Source organism: Liolophura sinensis, chromosome 5 (assembly GCF_032854445.1).
Source record: "Liolophura sinensis isolate JHLJ2023 chromosome 5, CUHK_Ljap_v2, whole genome shotgun sequence".
NCBI lineage: Eukaryota > Metazoa > Mollusca > Polyplacophora > Chitonida > Chitonidae > Liolophura > Liolophura sinensis.
In genome coordinates this window covers 6,122,507-6,150,476 of record NC_088299.1, presented here as the reverse complement: position 1 = coordinate 6,150,476, position 27,970 = coordinate 6,122,507, and the positions used below count along the sequence as shown (strand labels likewise).

Below are 27,970 nucleotides of genomic sequence, written 5' to 3'. Positions count from 1 at the left end.
ATGATTATAGATAAAAACCACAGTGTTATCCAAGCAGGTAGAGGGCGCTGCTGTTTCAGGAGTTACAAGATTTACCTCCTTTTGTAGAGGGCCAGAAAACCCCGTTAGAGAATGCATACTCTGTTCAGCGCATGTGCAGCTCTCTACGTTCGCTTTACATCACTGCCATTCCAATGAATTGTTTCTCATTGGATTTGGTTCAGTAGATTTGGGGATATAGCTTTCAACGTCGTATACGAGATATGACCTAAGGTTGATCAAGGATTAAAAACAATACAGCGTCAGACACCACAGTAGTACTGTGCGATACATGTACCTACCTGACGAGTACGAGCAGACCGTAAGGTGAGAAACACAACACAACAATGCTTCCAATGACAATTCCTGCTATTTCTCCTGTTGTTATAGTTCCTGAAATGAATAAAACGCTAATGATTAATGCCTGAATTGCCCGACCGAACAGTTCATTGGCCTTTTCCGAACCGCACAGAATGGTTAGCTAACGTTATAGAAGCTCAAGTTTTCTCTATTATCGTAAACATTTTTCGGTTCACAGCATGCTCAAGCAAAATTCTTTTTCGTGAATTTGTTACCCATAGATGAAAGAAAGCCTACCTATATATGTTTAAGGGCCTGAAAGTTCTCACAACCGAAAAACGTCTGACAAATGTGAGGGTAATCAAAACAGCACAAATCTTTTCAAAACCGAAGCTGGGCACAGGGGTAACAAATGTTATAAATTTTTTTTTTTGACGATACACTTAAGAATTTTGTCACTCACACGACAAAGAGGGCAGGGTTATGTGTGGAGGAAACTGAGACAATTTGCCGGACGTACATTCACATTAGTGTGATAGATAGCAAGTGTTCTTGCGCATTGTGCGAATGACATCGACCGTTAATTGTTAAAAAGGCTGGTGAGTGCACAGGTCTATAAATGAGCGGCTGATGTCTATTCCCTGTATAACGAAATGGCTGTGATATACTGCTGATGTGGCGTAACGCCCGGCAATTCATTAAGACTCGCAAATCCCTCGATGTCGACGTAACCCATCAAATATACACCATCTTGTCAGCTATGTATAAGGAACAAAAACTGAATACCATATTCACCCTATAAACGCTGTAAGAAAATACTTTTATACCGCAGATGAAAACTGGGTCAGATCGTTAATGCATCCATGTTCTAAAGGCGAGGAGGTTTTAAAATGAAATCATTTCTGCTCGGTATCGTAAAACATTTCTTAGAGGAGTACATTTTTCACCCAAAAAATTGTGGAATGTTTGGTTTCCAAGGAAGACTGTATGAGCCCTGCTCACAGTAGTATGGTCCGGTCGCAGCACCGTCATATTTTACCTATTTGCCTGTTATCACCCAAAGACAAACCACACTACCTATTACCCACCAAACAAACCGCATTACCTGTTATAACCCACATGACAAACCACATTTACCTGTTAGAACCCAAAGACAAACCACACTACTTGTTATAACCCACCAAACAAACCACATTTACCTGTTAGAACCCAAAGACAAACCACACTACTTGTTATAACCCACCAAACAAACCACATTACCTGTTATAACCCACAAGACAAATCACATTACCTACGAGACAAATCACATTACCTGTTATAACTCACACGACAAATCACACTACCTTTTATAGCCCACAAGATAAGCCGCATTACCCACAACACAAACCACACTACATCCTATAATCCATCAGACAAATGACATTACCTGTTATAACTCAACAGACAAACCACTACTTGTTATAACCCAACAGACAGAACACATTACCTGTTATATCCCATAAGACAAACCACATTACTTCGTATAATCCACGAGGCAAACTACATTACCTGCTATAGCCCACAAGACACACCAAATTACCAGTTATAATCCACATGACAAACCACATTACCAGTTATAATCCACATGACAAACCACATTACCAGTTATAATCCACATGACAAACCACATTACCAGTTATAATCCACATGACAAACCACATTTACCTGTTATAACCCACAAGATAAACCACACGACCTCTGATATCCCACAGACAAACCACATTACCTGCTATAACTTAAGATAACCACAACTTAAAACACGTTAACCCACACGTTACACACCACAAGATAACACACCACATATAAAAACATATCATAGGTAATTAGAATCCAGATGTCCGAGCTGCCCCCGTTCCATATCCCAAAATTTCCAAAAATTAAAGAAAGAAAACTAAGAAAAACTTCAAAGAAATGACAGGATACTATGTTGGCAAGTGTGGCTTCACATAGATTGTTTCATGTACCAATTGTGGTGTTCATTGGTTGCGCCACTGGTACATCCATTTTGAATGGAGAAATGTAGCAATCAAAAGAAAATACAGTGCACATGAATATCCATTATTGCTCAAAGTATCTCAACTGGAGTAATTATGAAAATAATTACCCGACGGTAATTAAGCCTAAGCATGCACAAGTTTAGATTATAGAGAAGATGTATGCTACCTTTCTTAGAAATAGGTTCAGTACTTTAGGAAGTTTTGCACGGACAAAATCTGAATACACGGAAATGCATTTTTACGCAAAGTCCTAAATTAGACTTAAGAATGCACGAGCTTAGACGATAGGCAAGATGTATGGTAGGTTTCATAGAAATATTTTTTGTACTTAAGGAAGAGTTGTATGGACAAAGTTTGAATACATGGACAAGCCCTAAATTAATTTTAGAAAATAATTACCCGATTGCAATTAAACTTAGACATGCACAAGTTCAAATGAAAGGCAAAATGTATAGTTCCATCGAAAAGGGCGCAGTATTTTGGGTAAATTTTGGGCAAATTCGCACCTACAGAAAATCGGATAGACAGGGTCATTCCAGTTACACCCCCCCCCCCCCACCCCCCACCCGCCCCGTCAACTTTGTTCACGGAGGTGTAAAAACACAGCACAAATTATAACACACAACGGATAAAAAAAACTAACCGGAAGATATACATGTAACACATCGCAAACTAAAACACACCACAGGTAAATATAAAAGACTACAAGACAGAGATGAAAACCAGAGTAGTAACGACAGTGTGATAGATTGGCAAACTGCCACATATACTTCCGATGAAATATCTCCTCTCGTCAGCTTACCTCAGTTGCGGTCTCAGATGTGTAAATGCTAGATTAGTAGCAAATTACTAGTTTGTGTTTACACACCGCAAGTTAAAACGCACCACAAAATATAAAACAACACGAGTAAAAACACAATATGTATTTAAACACACCACCAGTTAAAACACATAACGTAAAATAACACAACACGAGCAAAAACACTAAGTATTTAGAGTGAGTGAGTGAGTGAGTGAGTGCTTAGCGTTTAACGTGGTACTGAATAAGTATTTAAGAACAGCCCCAGTTAAAACACACCAGAAGATCGCATAAAATATCGAGGTACTGTGTACTTACACATGCAGGTCCATAAAATGTTAAAGACTTAACACAACCAACGTGTACAAGGTACGCGCATGCTTACGATAATCCAAAGGTGTAGTGTCATTCATACATACGGCTTATCTGTGTTTCCTTCCATTCTGTCCACGGGCCATCTCTGTCTTCAACAACGGCTTGTACAGCGACTGCATAGTGATAACCCGGCCGCACATTTCTGAGCTCGACACTGGTATCCTTGGAAACAATTTTCATTCTCTCTGAAGCTGAATGCAATTTAATTTCATTTAAGTCAATGGTATTGATTCGTAGAGTTGAGTACAAACTTGATTTCCACTTGTCTACGCATCCTTCCACTTGTCTATCCATGTGTGAAATACAAACCCATCTAGCCCTAATTACAGCTACACATTTATCTTGACGACCCATCCGGCCCTAATTACACCTACACATTTATCTTGACGACCCATCCGGCTCTAATTACAGCTACACATTTATCTTGACGACCCATCCGGCCCTAATTACAGCTATACATTTATCTTGACGACCCATCCGGCCCTAATTACAGCTACACAATTATCTTGACAACGCGTCACCTTTACTTTTGTCAGACACAGTCTTACCTTGCATTATTAGTCCTGAACTTCAACTTGAACTTAACGGTGGATTTAATAACCGCTAATTAAGACAGCCTTCCGTGGTGGACCAAAAAATCCTACCGCACAATTTTAGCGTGATAAATTATTTTGAAGCTAAGACTAAGTTTGACTTAAATCTAAGATAAGTTCGTAATCCTCGGGTCTATACATATAATGCTCTGTCTGATAACCCATCTCTCCTTTTATACATTAATCTGCCCATTACATATTAAATGTTAGTATACCTACACATATATCTGAGAACCCATCAGTACATCTGCACGTCTATCTGACAACCCATGCGTACATCTGCACATTTATCTGACAACCCATCAGTACATCTTCACCTCTATCTGACAACCCATCGGTACATCTTCACGTCTATCGAACAACCGATCAGTTCATCTGCACGTCTATCCGGCAATTCATCAGTACATGTGCACGTCTATCTGACAACCCATCCATACATCTGCACATTTATCTGACAACCCAACGGTACATCTTCACGTCTATCTGACAACCCATCAGTACATCTTCACGTTTATCTGACAACCCAGCGGTACATCTGCACGTCCATCTGAAAACCCATTCGTACATCTGCAAATTTATCTGACAACCCATCCGTACATCTGCGTGTATATCTGACAACCCATCCATACATCTGCGCGTCTATCTGACAACCCATCAGTACATCTGCACGCCTATCTGACAACCCATCCGTACATCTGCACGTTTATCTGACAACCCATCCGTACATCGGCACGTGTATTTGACAACCCATCCGTACATCTGCACGTCTATCTGACAATCCATCCGTACATCTGTACGACTATTTGACAACCCATCCGTACATCTACACGTGTATCTGACAACCCATCCGCACATCTACACGTGTATCTGACCACCCATCAGTTCATCTTCACATCTAGCTGCACGTTTATCTGACAACCCATCAGCACACCTGCACGTCTATCTGACAACCCATCAGTATATCTTCACGTCTATCTGACAACCGATCAGTACATCTGCACGTCTATCTGACAACCCATCAGTACATCTGCACATCTATCTGACAACCCAACAGTACATCTGATCGTCTATCTGAAAACCCATCAGTATATCTTCACGTCTATCTGACAACCCTCCGTACATCTGCACGTCTATCTGACAACCCATTAGTACATCTGCACGTCAATCTGACAACCCATCAGAGCACCTACACGTCTATCTGACAGCCCATCTGTTCATATACACAAAAATGGATAAAATCTACCCGTCATCTTGTTCCCCAACTGACCAGCACTACCTATATAAATTTACCAGTCATACTACCCATTTATTTGATTACCCATCCGTACAAAATCCTCCAGTTGTCGTATCCAGCCATTTGAATACCCATCCGCACAAAACTGACCAGTCATCCAATCCGCCCAGTTGAATACCCATCCGCACTAAACTGACCAGTCTTCCAATCCGCCCATCTGACTACCCATCCGCACAGAATCGTCAAGCCATCCTATCCGTCCATTTGACTACCCATCCGTACAGAATTGACAAGTCATTCAATCCGCCCATTGGACTACTTGTCCGTACAGAATCGACAAGTCGTCTTTTCCGTCTATTTTGCTACCCATCCGAACATATTTAACCAGTCATTTAATCTGCCCGTTTGACAACCCATCCCAACAGAATCGACCAGTCATCCAATCCGCCCGTTTGACAACCCATGCTTACAGAATCCAAAGTTATCCTGTCCGCACACTTGAATACCCATCCCTACAGATCGACCAGCCATCATATCCACCCATTTAACTACCCATCCGTACAGAATCGACCAATCCTCCAATCCGCCCATTTGACTACCCATCTGTACAGATCGACCAGCCATCCTATCCGCCCATTTGACTACCACAGAATCATAAGTACCACCCATCCATTAACTTCTATCCCACGGATGTACTTGCAAACCCACATTCCAAGTCACTAACACACTTAATGCAGTAGTCGTCTTAGTTAGATAACAGTAACAAATAACCTGGGCACGGATGTCGTTCTTGAGTTGAATACATATTGGAGTCTATCTCGCAGTACACCACACGGTATCGTCTGACAAAAGGGTGTTGTACAACACCGGTGCGATCTTCACACTCAGTGGGGTTCCACTTTACCACCAAATTCTGGTCCTCGTTCTCCGTCACCTGCAGTCCCCGTGGTTTTTGTAAATCTGTTTGGTAAACATGAAAGGTAGAAAGTAAGGGATTTGTGAATACAGGATGCTATTTACGTGTTGATTTCCATGCCTTTTGACGTTATTTTTTTCCACGGTCACGTACTTTAACTGATTCTTCATTAATTAAAAATAAATGACCATCTGCAGGTTGCTGATGGACGTACCCACGTACAACCGGAAAGGAAGCCAGCGGAAGCTGGACTTGAACTCACAGCGACCACATTGATGAGAGGCCTCTTGGCTATTGCGTTGCCCTAGCAAGCTAACTAGTAGGCCACCGAGGCCTCTCACTTTATTTGAACCCTGTTGATAAATCCATATGCATGTAAATCGATGAGTGATCGGCCACTACGGAAGAAGTGCGACTTCGCATATAAAAATTTACGTAAATACCTGCACGTTTCATGAATACACACGGACTCCAAAGAATGCCAGTGGTATTTTGTGAGTCCGTGGATAATCCAACCATTATGTCGCCGGTCACCCTCAAAAAATCTTCGGTTAAGTTGAACGTATAGTTGTTTGACGGAGGTAAATGTATCCACTCAATGTTGTCCTACAAACAAAAATTAAATACATCATATACAGAATATACAGCATTGTTTGTCTCAGCCTCTCGACCCCTGGTCATGATGAGGACAAAGGTTCAAATCCAGCTGGTGCCAATTTGGTTTTGGCCCCTGTGACAATAAGCTGTTGCCGAAGCTGTTATGACAGTATGGGCAGCCCAACGTTCGTTGATGTTGTCTTCCATCAGTATGGTGTGTATATCTGCAAGTCACACGTGGAAAAGATTTTCCGTAATTTACCGATGTCCGGTGGTTCACGCCCGAGCACAATAGTTTCCACCACCGACAAAACTGACTGCCATCGTATGAGTGCAAAAAATGCTTCAGGATTACGCTAAAAACAATCACACAAGTATAGATGAATTTAGGAATTTACTATGATGTGTTTACCTTACAGATTGGCATATCAAGATGTCCACGTTTGCAGTAATACACAGTGAAGTGTTGAACATCGGGGCTGAGGCGTTGAACATCTCGGGCGAATTCCGGCCACGTCATAATTACGACATTTAAATCTGTATCCTCTTCAACAATCAGGTCAAAGTTTCTGTAAGTACCTGCATTAAAATATGATTCCTCATTATCAAGTCTTCCTTTTAACGTCTAGAAAAATGGCATCCAAAATCATTGGATATGAGAAGGCGTCTTGACGACGGTCACAAAGGCATACAACCTTAATGGATATGAACGTGCGTTTTTACAAACATCACAAAGGCGTACAACCTCACTGGATATGAACAAGCGTCTTTACAAATATCACAAAGGCGTACAACCTTATTGGATATGAACAAGCGTCTTTACAAATATCACTAAGGCATACAACCTTACTGGATGTGAACAAGCGTCTTTACAAATCTCACAAAGGCATGCAACCATTTTCAATATGACCTGGCGTTTTGACAAATGACACTAACGCATGCAAGGCACCTTATTGGGTATGAACAGACGTCTTGACATTTTACACTAAGGTTTTCAACCTTACTGGATGTGATCAGGTGTCTTCAAAAATGTCTCAAAGGCATGTACCATCAGTGGATACGAGCAGATGTCTCGACAGATGTCACAAAGATATGCAGCCCCAATGGATATGTGTCACAAAGGTATGCAAACCCATTAGATATGAGGTCAATGTCAGAAAGGAATGCGCGGTCGTTAGATAAGTTAGATAATGTACTTACCTTTAGAAATAGAGGGAGGGATTGTCAAGTTGGCACCATGATTAGAACCTCCTACTTCTGATTCGCCACACAGTTTCAGTTTGTATTCTGCGTCACAGTTTAGGTGTAACTGTATGGAGTTGTCTCCCCATGTTGGCTCCTTGGCGAACACGAACTCCGTGTCGGACGCACATACATTATACCGGATACGCGGTGCATTACGCAGAGCATCATCAATTGGCTGCAAGCAGAAAGCACGAAAGAGTACATTGAAATGGATTAAGTTTTTCTTTGATTCTTCCTTGAGATTTCTATGCATATTTATTTCTTGTAAGAAATGTTGATAGAGTGTGAACAGCTATTTGCAAATATAGTCTTTTGAAAGTATTTTTTTGTATGATGCGTATTTGGGACCACCTTTTTGTATATATTGTCTGTACACAATAATGTTCCACATGAGAATATTAAACTTGTGTAATAAATGTATTTGTGCACATAACAGTTGTGTTCAACCAGAATTTTAATCATATTTATAGTTTTAATATATGCGTAAATATATTATCATAATTCAGATTAAGCACGTGAGCTTAGATGTAAAAAAACAAATTTGCATTCAAATATATTTATCAAATATCCTTATTACGAATGTTATTATTAAGACGATATATACGAAAAGATGGTCATAATAGCCATACAAAATTATTATCAAATACTCTTTTCTCCGGCAAGAAAAATCGAAACAAAATATTAAAGACCATATTAACATATAACTTTTCGCGATCTTATATCCGAAAGTTGCATCATTTTCATATTTTCGTCTACTTCAATGCATTTTCATTCATGCCATTTTATCATATTATTTCAGCATGTCCGAGGTTGGGTTATTATGGTTATTATCGCTCTTGGATCCGAACTCTTTCACAATGGTCTTATTTTTGTTACTTTTAACCGAAATGTTTTCAGACAGGTATTCCGGTGGGTACGAACTGTCAACGTCACAAGTTATTACTGCAAAAACTGGCGTGTCAAGTTTATTCCATCCAACACCGTTACTCTATGGAAACCAAATGAGGACATTTCGCCCCTCGCCCAGAGGCTCGCGACCCGCGGCACGAAGACAGTACTATTCGCGGGCGATTTGCTCTCTACCATCGGGACGAGATGTCCTCACCCGGCTTTTCTGTGTCATATCTGTGTGGGGTTGTATAGTCATCGTGTGGAATTAGATGGCCACGTCGGAGTATCCACAACTTAGTAACTAGCATGCTACACGACCTGGATTCTAATATCACCTATTCGCCAAGATCACTCTTTGCGTTTTACCATCACCAATGAAAACTGTTAACTGCTTCTTTTTCACGAATCCGCCCTAATGTCGTACTTCATATACTTTCAAGGGTCTTTTTCTTGAGTATGGCGTAAAACACCAATCAAATAAAATCTTAGACCTGGGATGGTTTGTGTTAAACGTTGTTTTGGGAATTGATCTTGCGATATACGAATGTCTGTGTTGATCTTTAAAGAAAACCATTTAATACGTGCATGTTAATGAGGCAGACTTGTAGGTCATTTAAAGGCAACCATTTCTGAAAACGCCTACGCTTTAAAGAGACATATTGCTGCTATTTAAAATGTCATTTACATATAGTCATGACAGTATGTCTACTGAAAATTGCCCCAGTTTTACCCGGGGTCTCACATCGACCTTCCATTCAAGTCGCTATATGTAAAAACATGGCCTAAGATAGACTTTTTTGACAGGGTTACCTCCCATTGTGTTGTGGGCAACTGGAGATGTCCATATTAACTTCAAATATAAGACACGGTATAGTGTTGAAATTATGCAGCCTACCATGTAACATTAATTTTCTGCCGAACAGATCGTTGGACATTTCGAATACTTGAAACTACTTGGTCGACAGAAAAGGAGACAGTATTTAGTTCGCTAGTCGACAGATTAGTGACAGATTTCCCCTTTTAATTGTCTTAATTGGCACTTTTCGGAAAATAGGCGCTTAGCCAGGAGTCAAAAGCTTAATGGATATAGAAGTGAAAAAAGTGTTTTGCACCTGTAAATATACGATGACGTCACGTGTATTGTTGTCACGACATAAACCCTGCCAGAATCCACCTGAAGTGACACCTGGTGGCCCGTCCGGAACTTCAAGAAAAGAAGAAATCAACTCATAAAAAGGTCCCCATTAGTCTATAAAGCTTAAAATATATACACCAAATACAAAAATGTTAAGGATGGTATATAAATAAGTACTGTGTGTATTGAGCTCAAGCATTGCACATCTGTAGAGCACATTGCCACCAGGGGGATGTTCCATCGTTTATGTGATGTATTTTATTTACTTATTTGAATGGTTTTTTACGCCGTACTCAAGAATATTTCACTTATACGTCGGTGGCCAGCATTATGGTGGGTTGAAACCGGACAGAGCCCGGGGGACACCCAGGTTCATCCGTAGGCTGCTGGCACACCTTCCCACTTACGGCCGGAGAGGAAACCAGTATGAGCTGGACTTGAACTAACAGCGACAACATAGGTTGGAGGCTCCTGGGTATTGCGCCGCGTTGGCGGACTAACTCCCTCGGCCACGGAGCCCCCTTGCCCGACAAATCACTTAGGTGATGTGTACCGCAAATTACAAAATGCATGGCTAAATGTATTGCGTATTAGAATCAATATCAAACAAAATCTGACAAAATATACATCGCTGATTCGCTGTGCGTATGTTAAATACAATAAATTACAAAATTGTCTGAATCAGTGTTAAAGTAAATGTTAGGGGTGGTATCTCACAAATTACTGCATGTATTGGGCCAAAGTTTTGCGTGCATGTAAAACACAAATGCACTGGGGTGTTGATTTAACGCTGATGATCTGTCTGCATATAAAGTGCCAATTTAAATTAAATTACCAATTTCTGGACTTCAATATCTTACCTAACGAAGCTGAAGTTTTGCATTCATGTGTACCCTATTTACGAGATTTGCTACCAAATTAAAAATATTCAGCGCAACGTTAGAACAAAATTATCATGAATATAGCTGTCGGTTTACTCTTGGTATACATGTACGGATCAGGAAAAAGAGAGCGAACATTAACATAAATTCTTAGGATGCTTACCATCCGCAAGTGTGGTTAGATTAAGGTGAACCGCCTCGCTTGTGTATTGGCTTTGCTCCTTTGGCACACAAGTTACCGCTAGAGTATATCTTGTGTATGGGGTGAGTCCAGTGAAGTGATAGTACAGCGACGTCGAGTTCCAGGTCTTACGGAGGACAAACCGAAATTGAAGAGAAGAAAAAACATAAAAGGAACCTGACCGTCAAATAATGACGAATGTTGATTCGCAATAGAAACAACATGGAAACGGTCGATGTCGTTTAAAAATGGGATATCAAAGTGTGACCGAACGACCGACAGATAGACAGACAAGACAGAAACAGACACACAGGGCTACTTAAAGAGTAGTAGTCACAACAACAAAAAACCCTCTGTCCACATTCCTTCAAACAAAAGTAGGGCCATTCAATAAGTTAATACAGACAAGCTGCAAACATCGTGTTGAAAAAGACAGAAAAGACTACAGCATGGATAGTAAAGCCAGAGCAGCACCAAACAGTGTGATAGTTGGCTGATGGACACACATAACCAGCGAAACCTGGCCCCCTGGCAATTTAACTGAGTCACGGTTTTATTCTACCTGTTAGTAAGTCGCTAAGCAGTAATGACTTCTATGCTACTCAACGCCATGGCTTCAGTAGAATTTTGGGAAACAAAAACTGCAGTGATGTTAATAGCAATTAATTACATGTCACTGGTCTAGAATAACTTAAAATTCTTACATTTGAGACACATTCAAGCACACGAATTGTTGTTTGCACTGTTCAATAAGCACTACCTGTTTTCCACCAATACGGTGTGCATATATTCCCGTTTGTAACTTAACAAAGATCGGTGGTTCTTGAAAAACTCTTGAGTATGGTGTTAAACATCAATCAAATATACAAATACATGACTTTATGGTGATGCAACTCGTTCGCCTCTAAAGTCATTAGGATTATAACTCTTTAGATCTTTAGAAATCTAGCAATCATATCACCCTTTTCACTGTAAATCTCTAGTATACTTTGAGAATATATTTTTACTCGTCCGAGACGATACTTGCAGAACAGAACATGACTTGCCTATACGATAGAACGGGGCATCTTTCCCTGAACATCATCGCGGACTCAGTTCTAAGCGGGACCTCAGTGGCTCAGTTGGCTAGCGCGCTAGCGCGCTAGCGCAGCGTAATGGCCCAGGAGCCTCTCAGCAATGCGGTCGCTGTGAGTTCAAGTCCAGCTCATGCTGACTTCCTCTCCGGCTGTAAGTGGGAAGGTTTGTCAGCAACCTGCGGATGGTCGTGGGTTTCCCCCGGGCTCTGTCCGGCTTCCTCCAACTATAATGCTGGCCGCCGTCGTATAAGTGAAACATTCTTGAGTACGGCGTAAAACACCGATCAAACAATTAAAACATATAAAATCAAATATTAGCACAGTTTATACCATTATATAATCTTTTATAATGAGTGATTACTATCTCGATAGTTATTACAGAAATGCTCATCGCTAGTGTATATGGCACTTCATAGGTAACATTTTGGCCTTGAGTATTTTCTCAGTGAAGACTGAGGCAAAGACATTATCAGAGTAAGTGTCTATAAACAGCTTGATAAACAGAAAGGAAGTGGGCCTGGATTTTGTAAATACCAGATTTATAACTTTCAGCCAAGTTTTCAGTCCCGTACTTAGCTCCAAAATAAATGCGTGACAGTACATTAAATATGAACTAAATCCCCTGTTCTTATACTTAGGCTCTGGGTAGCTGCCCTGGCTGCTGAATATAGCTAAAATCTTAAATCTAGAATATTAGCTAACAGACTCTCCAACAACTTCTCATCTGAACAATTCCGTTTCAAACATGTGTAAAATCACAGGATTCTCTGCGGTAAACTACCTCTACATGGGCTTGCAAGCGGGTTTTTGCTCCACATCGGACAAGAGACAACAGGTCGCGCGCGATGTGAATTATATCCGGACTACGTTGTCCATCCACAAACCTATCCCGCCATCTCTGTGTTTAAAACGGAAGAATTATCAGGTATCTTACTCCGTATGCAACATTGATTCCTCCACCCTCCAAAAAAGACCGTCGTCGTATCAGAGTAAAGCGAACTTATGAAACTAAATAAATTTTAAAATTAAAATAACAGAAAAACGTTAAACCAAAATAATCCAGGAAAAAGTCAGTGAATAACACATCATCCAGAACTCTAATGTTACATGTACTTGCTTGTGTTTATATGCAGAAATTAAGCACAAGACACACCTGGTTTACTGAACCTCCTTTCAGGTGGAATCGATACAACAAATTGACTTTGTGTTTAGAAGTGTTATTCCCCCTGATCTCCAATGTCCTGCTTGATGGCGACGACAACCGTAGGTCTTTAAGCGGAACAGGGTCTGGCTTAACTGTAAGTCAGACATCAAAGTAAGTGTGTTGTACAGACTTTAAGGCACACACCATTCATCAGTGTCTAGTACAGTCTCTAATAAAGGCAAACACAGCCTCAGAGTACGTCTTTAGCACAGGATTTATGACACTGAACATCTATGAGTGTCTAGTACAGTGTCTAATAAACGCGAACACAACATCAGAATAAGCGTGTACTATGTAAGGAGTGTGCGGCAAACACAACACCAGAGCAAGTGTGTAGTATGTGAAGACTGAGGCAAAGACAACATCAGAGTAGTGTGTAGCATGTGAAGACTGAGGCAAAGACAACATCAGAGTAAGTGTGTAGCATGTGAAGACTGAGGCAAAGACAACATCAGAGTAAGTGTTTAGCATGTGAAGACTGAGGCAAAGACAACATCAGAGTAAGTGTGTAGCATGTGAAGACTAAGCAAAGACAACATCAGAGTACCTAAACTGTACTACGCCACGGTGAAATAGGAAAATGAATGTTTTACAGTCCTAATTAGTACTGAAATGTACCGTTGGAATTATTTATCTCGACATAGTGTATCACTAGAAAGCCGTATACATACCTATGGTATTCAGGTAAACACGTTCCTTGTAGTAACATCTAGTGTCATTCGTTGAGACTAGGCACATTTTGTAATAGGACATATAAGGTTTGAAACTATCTAGATGGTTGTTATCGTCAACCCTCCACTCGCAGAAATTCGGAGCATGATGGGGACATTCGTAATAAAAAGGACTACAAAAGAAAAAAAAACAACACTAGAAAACTAGCAAAACTCATAAACGATATAAAACATCCATTGTATTTAAATACTTACTTATTTGATCATTGTTTTTAAACCCCATATTCATTAATTGTTCAGTATATCGATTGTCGATTGGACTGGTTTTCGAATTTATCATTTATTTATTTCATTGACCAGTAGATGTTTTACGCTGAACACAGGATTATTTCATGTATACGACGGCGACTTGGGGGGAAACCGAGCAGAGGAAACCCACGAACATCCGCAGGTTACTGTAAGACCTTGCTATTTACCACCGGAGAGAAGTCAGCATGAGCTGGACTTGAATTCACATTGATAAGAAGCTCTTGGGTCTCTGAGCCCCGCTGGCACGCTAAACACTTCGGCAAAGGGGAACCCGTTTTCGAATTTGTGAGGTCTCACATACACAGTTCGACTGTGTTTCAACCTTAATCTGAGGTCACACAAACGGAACCTGCACACATAAAAATTGGGAACAATAATAGAGCTTTATTGCACAGAATCCAACAACCGATGAGAACTATGAAATTTATTAAAGATACAAACAGGCGTTGATCGGGTTGGCGCTTTCGATCTTGACCTGAGACAATTCTGATCCGCTGACCACGGACCTACAGAAAAAAAGCGATCGCGGTATAACCCTTCTTTTCAAGAGACCATAAATATGAATAAATCCGTCCTAATTACAGTGTTTGTTGGAAATTTGATATATATTCTGAACTTTTGCTATGAAAATACCCTGAAAAAAGAAGTATAGTTGTAAAATTGGGTAAACTTGTTTATCGCCATACTAGTAGGAAGCCAATCGAAAGAGAACATTGTTTGACAATATTTGGCCTAGTTTCTTGATGTCAGAATTCTTTCAAAAGTAGGAAAGAGCACGAATGGCTACGCAATAACCGAGGCATACTCCTTACAGCGCGTGCACCGTTCTCTACGTTCGCTTTACATCACTGCCAGCATTGCACAAGCTTGATCGTGAGATCCTTAGAGACTCACGTATAGTTCAGGTTCAAAAACTGTTAGGCTTCATCACTGTTGTCCCACTGATTATCATCACTGATAATCTTTTAAATTTAACAGAAACTAATTTGAATGATGCTAGAATTTTGAACACGTGATGAGGTAGGGAGTGATGTCAGAAAAAGAACAAAAACCATTGTTTCTAATAATATTTTATACAAATGCATTCTCTTCATCTCAGACGTATACAACATGACAACGAACACCTGAAACAAGTTCATTCATGAATGCTGATTATATAGTTCCCTGCAGGGACAACAGTGATGAGGTTAAGCCTAACAATTTTTGAGCCTGAACTATACGTGCGTGTCTAAGGATCTCACGATCAAGCTTGTGCAATGGTGGCAGTGATGTAAAGCGAACGTAGAGAACGGCGCACACGCTGTAAGGAGTATGCCTCGGTTATTGCGTAGCCATTCATGCTCTTTCCTAACTTAGGTTGTTGGCTTCTGTGCAATAAAGCTCTATTATTGTTTCCAATTTTTACAAAATTATGTGTGCAGGTTTGCGTGACTTCAGACTAAGGCTGAAACACAGTCGAACTGTGTATGTGAGACCTCACAAATTCGAAAACGGGTTCCCCTTTGCCGAAGTGTTTAGCGTGCCAGCGGGGCTCAGAGACCCAAGAGCTTCTTATCAATGTGGTCACTGTGAATTCAAGTCCAGCTCATGCTGACTTCTCTCCGGTGGTAAATAGCAAGGTCTTACAGTAACCTGCGGATGTTCGTGGGTTTCCGCTGCTCGGTTTCCTCCCAAGTCGCCGTCGTATAAATGAAATAATCTTGCGTTTAGCGTAAAACATCTACTCGTCAATGAAATAAATAAATGATAAATTCGAAAACCAGTCCAATGGCCGACCCATATACTGAACATGCCTGGCTTCAATGGCTAGCATTTTGGAATTTAAATGATGTACTATATCGGATGTGACATATAGCAGCTATAATGAAAACGGAACGAATCACTCCGTCATTTACAATCTAAATTACACAAAGTATACTGCTTGCGAGACCTTACTGACAATAATCGGCCCGCGAGATTTTCATGAGACCATTTGCACAGTCTAACGTTCAGGGACGCGTGAAAAGGTACTGTAAAAGCAGTATAATCGTTCTAAGGAAGATGAAAAAAGGTGCGCCAAAAAAGCGAGAAAAAATATATTCATATTTGAGGCATATTTTATATATCTCAACAGCCTCTCTATTTTATGCTGATTTTCCGTCAGTACTGGTAATATTCGGAAATGTTGTCATCCTTGAACGTACTGGAAATGCGGACCTGCCTAGCGCCATCAATTCGCCACTAAAGTTGTTTTGACAGTTATCACTGCTGACGTCACCACAGCAGGCTACTTAATTTCCGATCTGATCTCTGGGGCCTTGAGGAAAACTATTGTTTATTAAAGCCATTTTACGCCTCAAGAAGACAGCTGATAATTTCTGTTGTAGTTTATATGTTAGGCCGCATTATATACTATATATTATACTAAACAAAACTAAAAAAAAAAAGCTTAAACACATTGAAAGTACATCATACTGCTTAGTTTTCTTCATACAGGCTGTTTCATGGACTATTCTTGATGTGCACTGATTGTACTACTGGTGTATGTACCACCACTTTAAAGGAAGAAATGAGAATAAGGTGAAATAAGGGTAGCAATGAAAATAAAAATAATAATCATACTGTTATTATTATTAAGCATCTAGATGTTTAGATGATATTAAAGATATACACAAAGTTTAAGGGCTATGCGTGCAATACTTTAGAAGGCGTTGCATGGACAATATATGATTTCATGAAAATCCATTATTACAAAAAATATTTACAAATGTAATTGAACTTAATCATGCACAAGTTTAGACAATTGGGAAGATGTATTCTAACTTTCAAGGAAATAAGTTCAGTACTTCAAGAAGTGTCGGTCACGCCCAACAATTGATTTATGCACCCTTAGGTGCATTCATTGACAGATTGGTTTAATAACTTACCCTACTATTGTCCAAACTAACCGGGTGTCGGGCGGATTGGTCACGTTCCAGCGACAGGTCAACCTATCCCAGTTATAAACTATACAGTTCAACGGCTCTAAAATATATAATGTTACATTTTCAGCGCCCAAACCATACAATGTTACATTTTCAACTTGAAAACAGACCAAGTTACACTTTCAGCTGTAAAACATATAATGTTACATTTTCAGCGCCCAAACCATACAATGTTACATTCCCAGCTCTATAACATATAATGTTACATTTTCATTTCGAAAACGCAATGTCACACGTTCAGCTCTAAAACAAATAATGTAACATTTTCACCGCACAAAACATTTTCCGTCTCAGTCTGTGTACAACAATGTGAACCTGTTATATCACAACAATGTGTACCTGTTATATCACAACAATGTGTACCTGTTATATCACAGCAATGTGAACCTGTTATATCACAACAATGTGTACCTGTTATATCAACGATGTGTACCTGTTATATCAACAATGTGTACCTGTTATATCAACGAAGTGTACCTGTTATATCAACAATGTGTACCTGTTATATCACAACAATGTGTACCTGTTATATCAACAATGTGTACCTGTTATATCACAGCAATGTGTACCTGTTATATCACAACAATGTGTACCTGTTATATCAACAATGTGTACCTGTTATATCACAGCAATGTGTACCTGTTATATCACAACAATGTGTACCTGTTATATCAACGATGTGTACTTGTTATATCACAACGATGTGTACTTGTTATATCACAACGATGTGTACCTGTTATATCACAACGATGTGTGCCTGTCATATCACAACGATGTGTACCTGTCATATCACAACGATGTGTACCTGTCATATCATAATGATGTGTGCGTGTTATATCGCAACGATGTGTACCTGTCATATCACAACGACGTGTGCGTGTTAAATCTCAAGACTGTTATATAACAATGATGTGTATTTATTACATAATAACGATGTGTTATGTCTGTTTCACAACATGTGTAACTATTATGCACAACAACAATGGCTGTGTACCTATTACACAACAGCAATGTGTAACTATTTATCCCACAGCAACGTTTATCCCGCATTAGAAAAAATGTTGCGCTTTTGATTGGACAACAACGGTCAAGTGTGGTACAGATATATTCTCGAATCCTGCAAACGACGTCAAATGTGTAACATTTGAATGCTCAAATAAGTGGACACAGACCCCCATTACAACTTCCGTTTTTCGGTAGGGACGATTGTAGTTCTGTGAATTTTAGGGTATAAAGTCTTTTTTTGCTCCCAGGCGTCCATTTTTGGTGCACAGGTGCATGCTTGGTATTAAAATGCTGGAAACTGTCTAAACTTTGAGGAGGTATGAGCTTTATTGATGAAAGTTTGAAATTCTGGGTGAGAGGACACAAGGTGTGAGGTAGTGATGAGGCTGCGAGTGACGTCCCCTTGGCGTTGCTAGGCACGCCTCCCAGCTGCCGGCATGGAAAGGTCCAGATTTTGACGGTCAACCTATGTCAAGATTTTTATGGCTTCTTTCTCACAGGCTGGGCCAGGTATGCACCAAAGCTTATTGGCCACGGAATGTTTGGGACTGAGCTACAGCACTAGACGTTAACATTGTCGCTTATGGAAAATTAATGGGGGTCCGAGGCCAAGTAGGCTATCTCCCTTTGCTGGGCTGTGAATGCAATGGTCACATCACTGAAGCAATTCACCTATACATGGGTCTTTTGAACCGAGTTGATGGGTCTTATTTGCACTTTATCATCTTAGCATGATAAATACGGTACATGGTGACTCAGTGATAGGATAGGGAAATATATGGTGTCAGTAATCTTCATTTACCCAGCAAAGAGTATTTTGTCCGATGCGGGATAAATTTCAGTATCACTGAGTAAACTAATAATACACGTCACAATGTATTCGTAGCACACGACTTGACACATTACCCCCAACATCCCCTACAAAGTACAAAACCTTAACCTACTTCAAAAATCAAATTATTTCACGATAGCTAAAGACAATCAGACCTATCTATAACCTCTGTTAAACGGACCCTTCTGGTTTGATGACAAAACTGCACCAAGAGTAAAAATAATTACACTTATACCCCGACGGCCAGCATTATGGTGGGGGGAACCAGGCGGAGCCCAGGGGAAATCTACGACCATCCGCAGACTGGTAGACTTTCCCACGTACGGCCGATGAGGTGGACTTGAACTCACAGCGATCGCATTGGTGTGAGGCTCCTGAGCCATTGTACCGTACACTTCCCTATCACAGAAGTCCCGTAGCCTTCTATAGGTTCTACTTACTCGGGGAAACGCGAACAGTTAGCCTGCCAACGAGACTGTCCCCTGGATGAAGTCGACAGCTGTACAGACCAGCGTGCTTTTCGGTCACTTTCTTGATAACCAGAAACTGTTCTGCCTGTCCATCCGTTACCAGTTCTTTTACAACACCCTGCTCGTGTTTAAACACAAAGGTATTATTTTGTGCGAGGAATGACCCGTTCTTCACCAGGCATATCAGATTTAGCTCTTCTCCTTCATATAACCAAAATGTGTTGTGCTCCATCCGACTGTTGTATTTTGTGTTACCATTTCTCAATTCTGAAATAAGAAAGTTAAAAACCATGCATTAGTTAAACGATTTGCGAAAAGTAACTCTAAAAATGAAAATCATATTCATGTGGAAAACAAACAAAAAATACGATTGAAATGATATTTTTTTAAACATGGAGTATATTATATATCTCACAATTACCTCCTTTTGCTGTATGCATATTCTCCGTCAATGGTCGGAATTTTCGGAAATGATGTCAGAAGTGAACTTATCGGCATAAAAGAACCAGCTTACAGCGCTCACTATCTGTACTCTTACCCCGAAGAGTTGTTATACCTGTGGATGTCACGACTCCAAATACATGTAAATGTATTTAATTCATGGTCTGGTGGCTTAGGAAGACTGACGTATATAGCCACTTTTGCCTCCAAGAACGAGGCTAAAAAATTTTTCTTCTTACTTGTGTTAAGAGACATTCTAAACTGCATATAATAAAACAAGAACCATATTTTTGTGTATCCTTTAAGCTTACAGGGCAAACAGACTAAATGGAAAATATGCTTTTGATGTACATTTCAACTTGCAACCTTTTAAGTAAACGTAAACGTAAGTAAAGTATATTTAACCGTGTAGCGTGGAATCCCGAGCACCAGCACTAAGCAGATTAGTCACCAGGTTAACAACTTACATGTAGCTCGACTGACTTGCGAATTACAGTTAACCTCTGCTGTATTTATTTATTTATTTATTTATTTATTTATTCCATTGTACAGTAGTTCAATGCCGTACTCCTCCACTCTTACTGCTTGTACAAGATATTAGTCCTGTGTAGGGGTCGAAGACGCTCTTGTGGGCGGTTGCACAATTTAACGTTCGTCCTCCACCAATATGGTGCGCTTATCTGTACGGTACGTGTGGGGAAGTTCGTCAGAAACTTGCCAAGGGCCGGGAGTTTACCCCCGTCATACCAATTTTCTCTTCCCATAAAACTGACCATCCACCATCGTATAAGTGAAAAATTCTTGAGTATGGTGTTAAAAAAGAATCAAATAAATAAATAAATTAAATGCCATACTCAAGGCTTTTTAACTTATACGACGGTAGATGGAAGACATTTGATCTAACATACGTTCGACAGCTAATTGTCACCAAGCTACACATTCTACAAATTTACACATTCCCCAAACTAAGGCCTGGTTTGAACCCGCAACTAATGCATTCTATAACGTTTGACCGGCGATCTTTTTATTGCCACGGCGTCTTATTTGAACATATTCTAGGGAGTCATGCCGTTAGAGATATCGTATCGTTATTTTTGTACAGACCAGTCGTCAACTCACCGCCTATTTCAACACCACTAACTGCCGGAGTGGCTCCTGCATGTCCTGACAGAAAGAGGATGTACCATAGAAGCTGTACCAAGATGATTTTCATGGTCCTTACGCCTCAATATCTGGGGGAACTGCCATCTGTACGGAATAACAAGGTTTACACTGAAAAAAAAAACATCTGTTAAACTGGCAGAATTATGTTACCGCTATAAGATACAATGCTATATATGGGGCACAATTTTCCATCAGAATACTTTTGTTGGTGTAAACGGATATTGTGTTGTAGAAAGCATACCATTACTTTGCAGTAACATAATTTATTGTTGCACCACTCAGAAAACTTATCTGATAAAAGCTGGCTATTATCTTAGATTTAACAAGTCAGTTTCTACATGTATGGTTTACTGGTTTATGTATGCTGACTTCCATTTGGGTCGTGCGTGGTAAGGTCTTTCGGCAACTTTCGGATGACCGTGGGTTTCTCCTGGAATCTGCTCACCATGTTTCTGACCGCCGTCGTATAAGTGAAATATTCCAGAGTACGTCGTAAAACATCAATGAAATAATAAATATATTATTGATTTATGGACATTCAGTGCTTAACAGGCTAAAATCATACATACAGGCCTGGGGTGAGATTTGCTAGCGTACTGTGCAGGTGTAGTCTGCAAGTATACTGTGCAGGCGTATTGTGCTAGTGGACTGTGCAGGTATAATGTGCAAGTGTACTGTTCAAATGTAATGTGCAAGGGTACTGTGCAGGTGTAGTGTGCAAGTGTAGTGTGCAAGTGTACTGTGCAGTTGCAGTCTGCAAGTATACTGTGCAGGTGTAATGTGCTAGTGTATTGTGCAGGTATAATGTGCAAGTGTACTGTGCAAATGTAATGTGCAAGTGTAGTGTGCAAATGTACTGGTCAGGTGTAATGTGCAAGTATAGTGTGTAAGTGTACTGTGCAGGTGTAATGTGTAAGTGTACTGTGCAGGTGTAATGTGTAAATGTGATGTGCAGGTGTAATGTGCAAGTGTAGTGTGCAAGTGTGCTGTGCAGGCGTAGTGTGCAAGTGAACTGTGCAGTTGTAGTGTGCAAGTGCACCTGCACAGTGCAAGTGCACAGTACAAGTGTAGTGTGCAAGTGTACTGTGCAGGTATAAAGTGCAAGTGTGCTGTGCGTTTGTAAAGTGCAAGTGTAATGTGCGTCTGTAATGTGCAAGTGTATCGTGTAGGTGTAGTGTGCAAGTGTAATATGCAGGTGTAGTGTGCAAGTGTACTGTGCAGGTATAATGTGCAAATATAATGTGCAAGTGTACTGTACAGGTGTAATGTGCAAGTGTACTGTGTAAGTGTACTGCGCAGGTGTAGTGTGCAAGTGTACTGTGCAGGTATAATGTGCAAGTGTACTGTGTAGGTGTAATGTTCAAATGTGCTGTACAGGTGTAATGTGTAAGTGTACTGTGCACGTGTAGTGTGCAAGTGTATTGTGCAGGTGTAATGGGCAAATGTACTGTGCAAGTGTACTGTGCAGGTGTATTGTGCAAGTTTACTGTGGAGGTGTAGTGTGCAAGTGTACTGTGGAGGTGTAGTGCGCAAGTATTTTTCATTTAGCTGAAAGGGCTTTTTCCAACAAACTGGTCTTGTCCTGGTTTCTTTAGTACATTCCACCTACGAAGGCAAGATGTGAGCTTGGGAAGTATTTAGCGGCGGAATGCGTAGTGTACATCTGAGACGCCTTTTCCAAATGTTGGCTTTCAGGTTAAGTTCAATGGGATTTACTTCATCATTGGCTTGATTGCTGTTTAACCCCTTACTCAAGCTTTTTGACTTTTACGATATTGGTCAGCTTTATGGGTAGAGGAAACCAAAGCGTCTGGAATAAAGCACCGATGCGTCACAAGCTACTTATGAATTTGCCCACTGCGATTCACACATAAGGATGCTATACTGATAGAGGACAAGTCGTCATCAACGAACGTTGAACTGTGCTAACGACGACAGGACCGTCGTCGATCGCTTATTGTCAAGGCCCGGTAAATAGAGAAAGCGGGATGAACTCTAAATAAAAATTAATGAATGACTGATTAGGATTTAGCAGCACATTGTCTCGTGGCGAGACATATTGGAGCCAGGAAATATGTCTTTAGACAATAAAATGCATGAATGCATGATAACACGCAAAATCAGAACAAACCAGGAAACAAAGGCTTTGTAGACCGACTAAAATAAATATAAACTGCTTAAAATTTGAAATAATCATATTAAACATGTAGTTCTTACACAATAGTATTAAAACTGCTCCTTAAATATTTAACTACAACTACGCCAACAATGCAACGTGTTATGGGGTGTAACGAAAGCATGTTTTAAAACGATATGATGTTATTTTCACTAAGCCAATACTTGAGAGGTCTAGTCATAGTTTTGCAGTGAAGCCATAGCTGCTCTGAGCCAACTCTTTGGTCACGTGACATGAAGTGACTGTACTGGAGGTGAATAGAAAGCGAATTGATCCCAGTTGAGATGGGCAATAAAGCAAATTTTAACATAAAAATGAAAAATATGACTTTTAGGTGAGAAATTCTTTCTGGCAAAGATAATCAAGATGTATCTGGCTTTCAGATATGATACTTTCAATGTCCTGTAGTACTTTAAACCTTAGCAATCCGCCAAGGTCAGCATTTCGCCCATTTAGCCCCCCGTTATTTATCACCTCCTGCTCCTTGCGAGGAACCTGGGTGCTCAAAGCTATGAATGTTTGTCGACGTGGCTTGCCTAGATGGCTGATGTTCAATAAAGATATGTCATTGACCCTGATAAAGTTACCTCACAATGCCATGCTGACGCCCCAAGTTCAACATTAATGTATGCATGTACGCTAAGAAAGCCACGGTAATTTAATATATGTAGCCGTCAGAATGCCTTTAATTTTCTCACGAATAAAATCAGATCTACACCTTTATGTAAAAATGGGATATCTCTGACACCTCAATTTATCAATGTATATTTTCAGTTGACTGCTTGACCTCGACATCATATTTTCACCTTTGAGAAGATACACTGTCTATAGTACACAGTCTGTGTAAATAGACTCAGGATCTGAGGAAAAATAATCTATACTATGTCATTCGATTCCTAGAATTTCAATAAACAGAACAGGATTTTGCTGAGTCAGAATCAACATGAACAAGAACATAGGTATTTAAAATGTCACAAAACATCACACTTGACCGTGGAGAACTTTAAGACTGATGTTGGGAGTATTAACATTATGTTATCCTGAATTCTCAAGATACTTATTCTGGGATATTTCACTGAAGGTTGGAATACGCGCCCCTTGATACTGTATTAAGAATAAAAACATGCGTAGTCTTAATTACTAAAGTTTACAACAGCAGTGACTGTGAAGACTTACACACATAGCTATGTTTTAATTTAATAATCTATACCAGTAACAAATACTGCATTTTAACAAATGTATAACAATATAGTTCTGTTCTCTGTCTTCCAGTCACGGATCTGACGAAAGCCTATTCTTGTCTATTCTTTTTCTTGAAAACATGATCCTGTGAAGCCAGCATCAACATCATACAGCAAGTTGATGTTTAATATGCCACCAAAACAAGGCATCAAATTTTACACTGGACAACTAGCCTTTCTATTTCTGTGAAATCACTTAGTTGAAAAAACGTGTTTTCGTGGAGCAAGGAATTTCTAGGGAAAATAATGTAGGCCTACAAGTCACACTCACCAAGATGAGCCAAAATTTGAAAAACGGCTTTTTTACCACACAATGAATGAGATCTTCAAACAAACGTGTTCAAATTTCAACTGCTAGTACCAAAAAATAAAAATTCTGACGAGATTTTAAAAGTTGATTTCTCTGGGTTTTGTGGAGGTTGTACCAGGAAGAAACCTGAAAGAAATTCCCGAAGAACTTCCAGTGCGCATGTCTCAGCTATGCACAACATTCCTTCACTAGATAATGAGCATAACACTTTGAAAGAAAAATTAGACAATTTACCAGGTATTTACTCTAAAATTCAAACTATTTCAAACCTCATGGAAAAAATACAATCCTTACCAAGAAAACTTGACAGGTAGTGGTGTATATTTAACTAAATGAAATTCAGTTTATATACCCTCCTATTTAGCTGCTTTTTTGAGTATTTCTTTTTCTATTATTATTTTTTATTTTGGTTTGTTTCTCTTTGTAACATTTACTAGATAAACTGTATGTCACATATGTTCCTCTGTAGTATTGTCCAATGCACCTATTTGAAACTGTCTCTTTTCATAGTGTGAATCTTTCTTATATGTGAACTCTGGCTAAATAATTAGACCACATCCCTTGTTCACCAGATCTCTACTGAAATGCATGCAACTTGAGCTAAGTGATGTCAGAAGTATAGCCCTATAACAATAAATTCAACAGGCAGGAATCGCTCTCTTATGTCACTGTAAATTTTGATCTCGTCACCATGCATGCTCTTATTCTTTGAATTTCCCAGTCCTTTGTGCGCTCGTGTCTAGGGTGAGACAGGTGATCAGTAAATTAAGGTCAACAAAGGTTGCCTAACATATTTCAAAAGTCACTTGGCACTATAGGACTCTTTTTACCTTTGACGACGAAAGAGTTCCAACTCGAAACGCGTCTGTTTTTAGCAATATCCTCTCAGCAAGGAAAGAATCTGAATCTTAATTGTCATTTCCGATTTAGACAGGTCTTACACAAAGACCTTATGTTAAATTTTGAGAAGTTTTTTTTAACGATTACGTAAAAACCAGAACTTGAACAAGAATAACTCTTTGAAATTTATTGTCCTGGACTAAAGGAATTCTCCAGAATGCTTTTGTTCGATCTAATTGGCCAGTTCTTTTTTAGAGTTAACCTACTTTTGCCCTCTTTTCATTGGACAGCCAAAGCCCAATTTACACATGGAAATGATTCATATTAAGAAATTTTAATTGTCACCCAGCTATATCTACACTAATGGTCGATATTACAATCACATCAGTGACTGATGTAACAGTGAAATCGGGAATGGGTGACTTCACAAAGCAACATTGCGCGAGTGATGGTGTGATATCGTGCCATGGATTTAGGCCTAATTTGTAATGGTTTTTAGACAAAGGTACGTGCACACTTCACTATAATCTCGTGCCCTTAGCAGGCTAATTACCATAAAGCTTTGATATTGAATAAAATTCAAACATGGAACAAAAAAATTAAGCTTTCATTTTACTAGATTTTCAGGAAAAGTCATCAGAATATGCACAGCCCTTCAAATGAGATAAAACTTTACAGAAATATGCCAAAATGAGCATTTCACCCATTTAGCTGAATGTTATTTATCATCTACTGCTCCTAACGAAAAGCCCGGTGGCTCCAAAAAATATTTCCGCATAAAATGTATATGAATTCAAGGCGACAGCCAACATGAATAGAGGTTCAATTAAACAAGGAAGTAAAAGCCTCTTTGCAGGCCAGCATGATGGATTAGGTACAGACTAAACGACGTATATATCAACGACATGTAGCTACACTGCTGCAGCTCACAGTGATCTCGCGGCGTACTCTGTACAAAAGCTGTGGAGATTTCTGCCTTCAAAATTAAGGCTATTTGGGTCAAAAATATGGTTAAACCCAATTATAACTATTCCGTATATAAAATAACTTGTGTTGGAGTCAATGGCAGAAGTACGGCTAGGTTATTTGGGTAAGCTACATGAATAATTTCATTAGTAAAAAATCACTCAATTTAAGTTTTTGTAAACGCATTTTACGACAAAATTATCACTCGTAGCCATATGGTTCCATAGAACAAACAGGACAGTAGTTGATGTACCTTCTGACGACTTTTCAGTTTTACAGCACCAGTGGCTTGTGGTCACGTTACCTTCGAAAATGACCAAAAACGCACATCTGTGAACATTATTTGCAATTTTCAGAAAAAAGTATACTTTGTAACGAAAAAATAAAGCAAAATTTCATCTAACAGCTGTCTTCTACTTTCAGTGTTCAAAAATAGGTGACCTCAACGACTAACGCTACCACGCTTCTCAACCGATGTGAAAAAATGCAAACCTGATACCCTCCCAGTAGTCTTGCACACGTCTTGCAAATTGTTTTTACTTCTCCTGGATTTCCCGAAAGAATGATGGTAGAGAACGACAGTATATATATATGTTCACATCAGTGTTTCCTGTTTCGAGAACACAGGACTTCCCGAAAGAATGACGGTAGAGATAACCTCTACATGACCTTATACGGAATAGACTGTAGAATTGTCCGATCGCTGTTTATACCTATATGTAATATACATAACGTGGAACATAACTCCAATGCCTGGAACACTATACCCAACAGTTTGACTGCATATGCGTGGAGGAAAGCGGTTAGTGTCCGATGAGCACATCAGACAAACTCCTGGTGTAAAACTGCATATGATGACAGTGTGAATTGGTGAATTAGTACAATTAGTACACTGACCTACCTGCATGGTATTGGTTGTGATTTTCTTTTCTTTCGTCGTGAGATATTACGTACAGTGTACGTTGGGCTAGTCTTACATACAGCGTTAAGCAGGCCTACACACTGTAAGTCTATAAGAAATGTCCACAGGCCAATTTCTCAACATCATCTCTGATCTAGAAAAGTGCCGCCCTAGGCTTAGTGTGCGCTTTTTATCAATCC

At 39.7% G+C, this 27,970-nt stretch overlaps 1 protein-coding gene and 1 long non-coding RNA gene across 3 annotated transcripts; one reads left to right on the top strand and one right to left on the bottom strand.

The window, feature by feature from the left end:
- Positions 1–211: 211 nt before the first annotated feature.
- Positions 212–9,494, top strand: LOC135465827 (uncharacterized). Its single transcript, XR_010444069.1, has 3 exons — positions 212–345; positions 7,288–7,439; positions 9,011–9,494. It is a non-coding gene; the product is annotated as an uncharacterized LOC135465827 (long non-coding RNA).
- On the bottom strand, positions 304–27,970 carry LOC135465826 (uncharacterized). Of its 2 annotated transcripts, none has more exons than XM_064743180.1 (14): positions 27,771–27,970; positions 21,292–21,444; positions 19,702–19,998; positions 17,368–17,464; positions 14,153–14,325; positions 13,431–13,573; positions 11,184–11,328; positions 10,117–10,208; positions 8,069–8,288; positions 7,281–7,447; positions 6,715–6,877; positions 6,127–6,315; positions 3,573–3,719; positions 304–411 (listed from the first exon to the last, which is right to left on the bottom strand). In XM_064743180.1, the coding sequence occupies exons 2-14, from the start codon at positions 21,383–21,385 to the stop codon at positions 317–319; spliced, it is 2,022 nt and encodes a 673-aa protein (XP_064599250.1). In that variant the 5' UTR covers positions 21,386–21,444; positions 27,771–27,970; the 3' UTR covers positions 304–316. The 2 variants fall into 2 exon arrangements, with proteins under 2 accessions (XP_064599250.1, XP_064599252.1); XM_064743182.1 differs by lacking the exon at positions 27,771–27,970 and adding an exon at positions 27,362–27,459.

Excerpts from the sequence above, each read along its gene's own strand:
- LOC135465826 (XM_064743180.1), bottom strand. The coding sequence starts at position 21,385 with ATGAAAATCATCTTGGTACAGCTTCTATGGTACATCCTCTTTCTGTCA. Across the intron at positions 19,999-21,291 it reads TAGTGGTGTTGAAATAGGCG|AATTGAGAAATGGTAACACA; the intron begins GTGAGTTGACGA and ends TTCTTATTTCAG. Across the intron at positions 11,329-13,430 it reads AAGGAGGTTCAGTAAACCAG|ACCTGGAACTCGACGTCGCT; the intron begins GTGTGTCTTGTG and ends GTCCTCCGTAAG.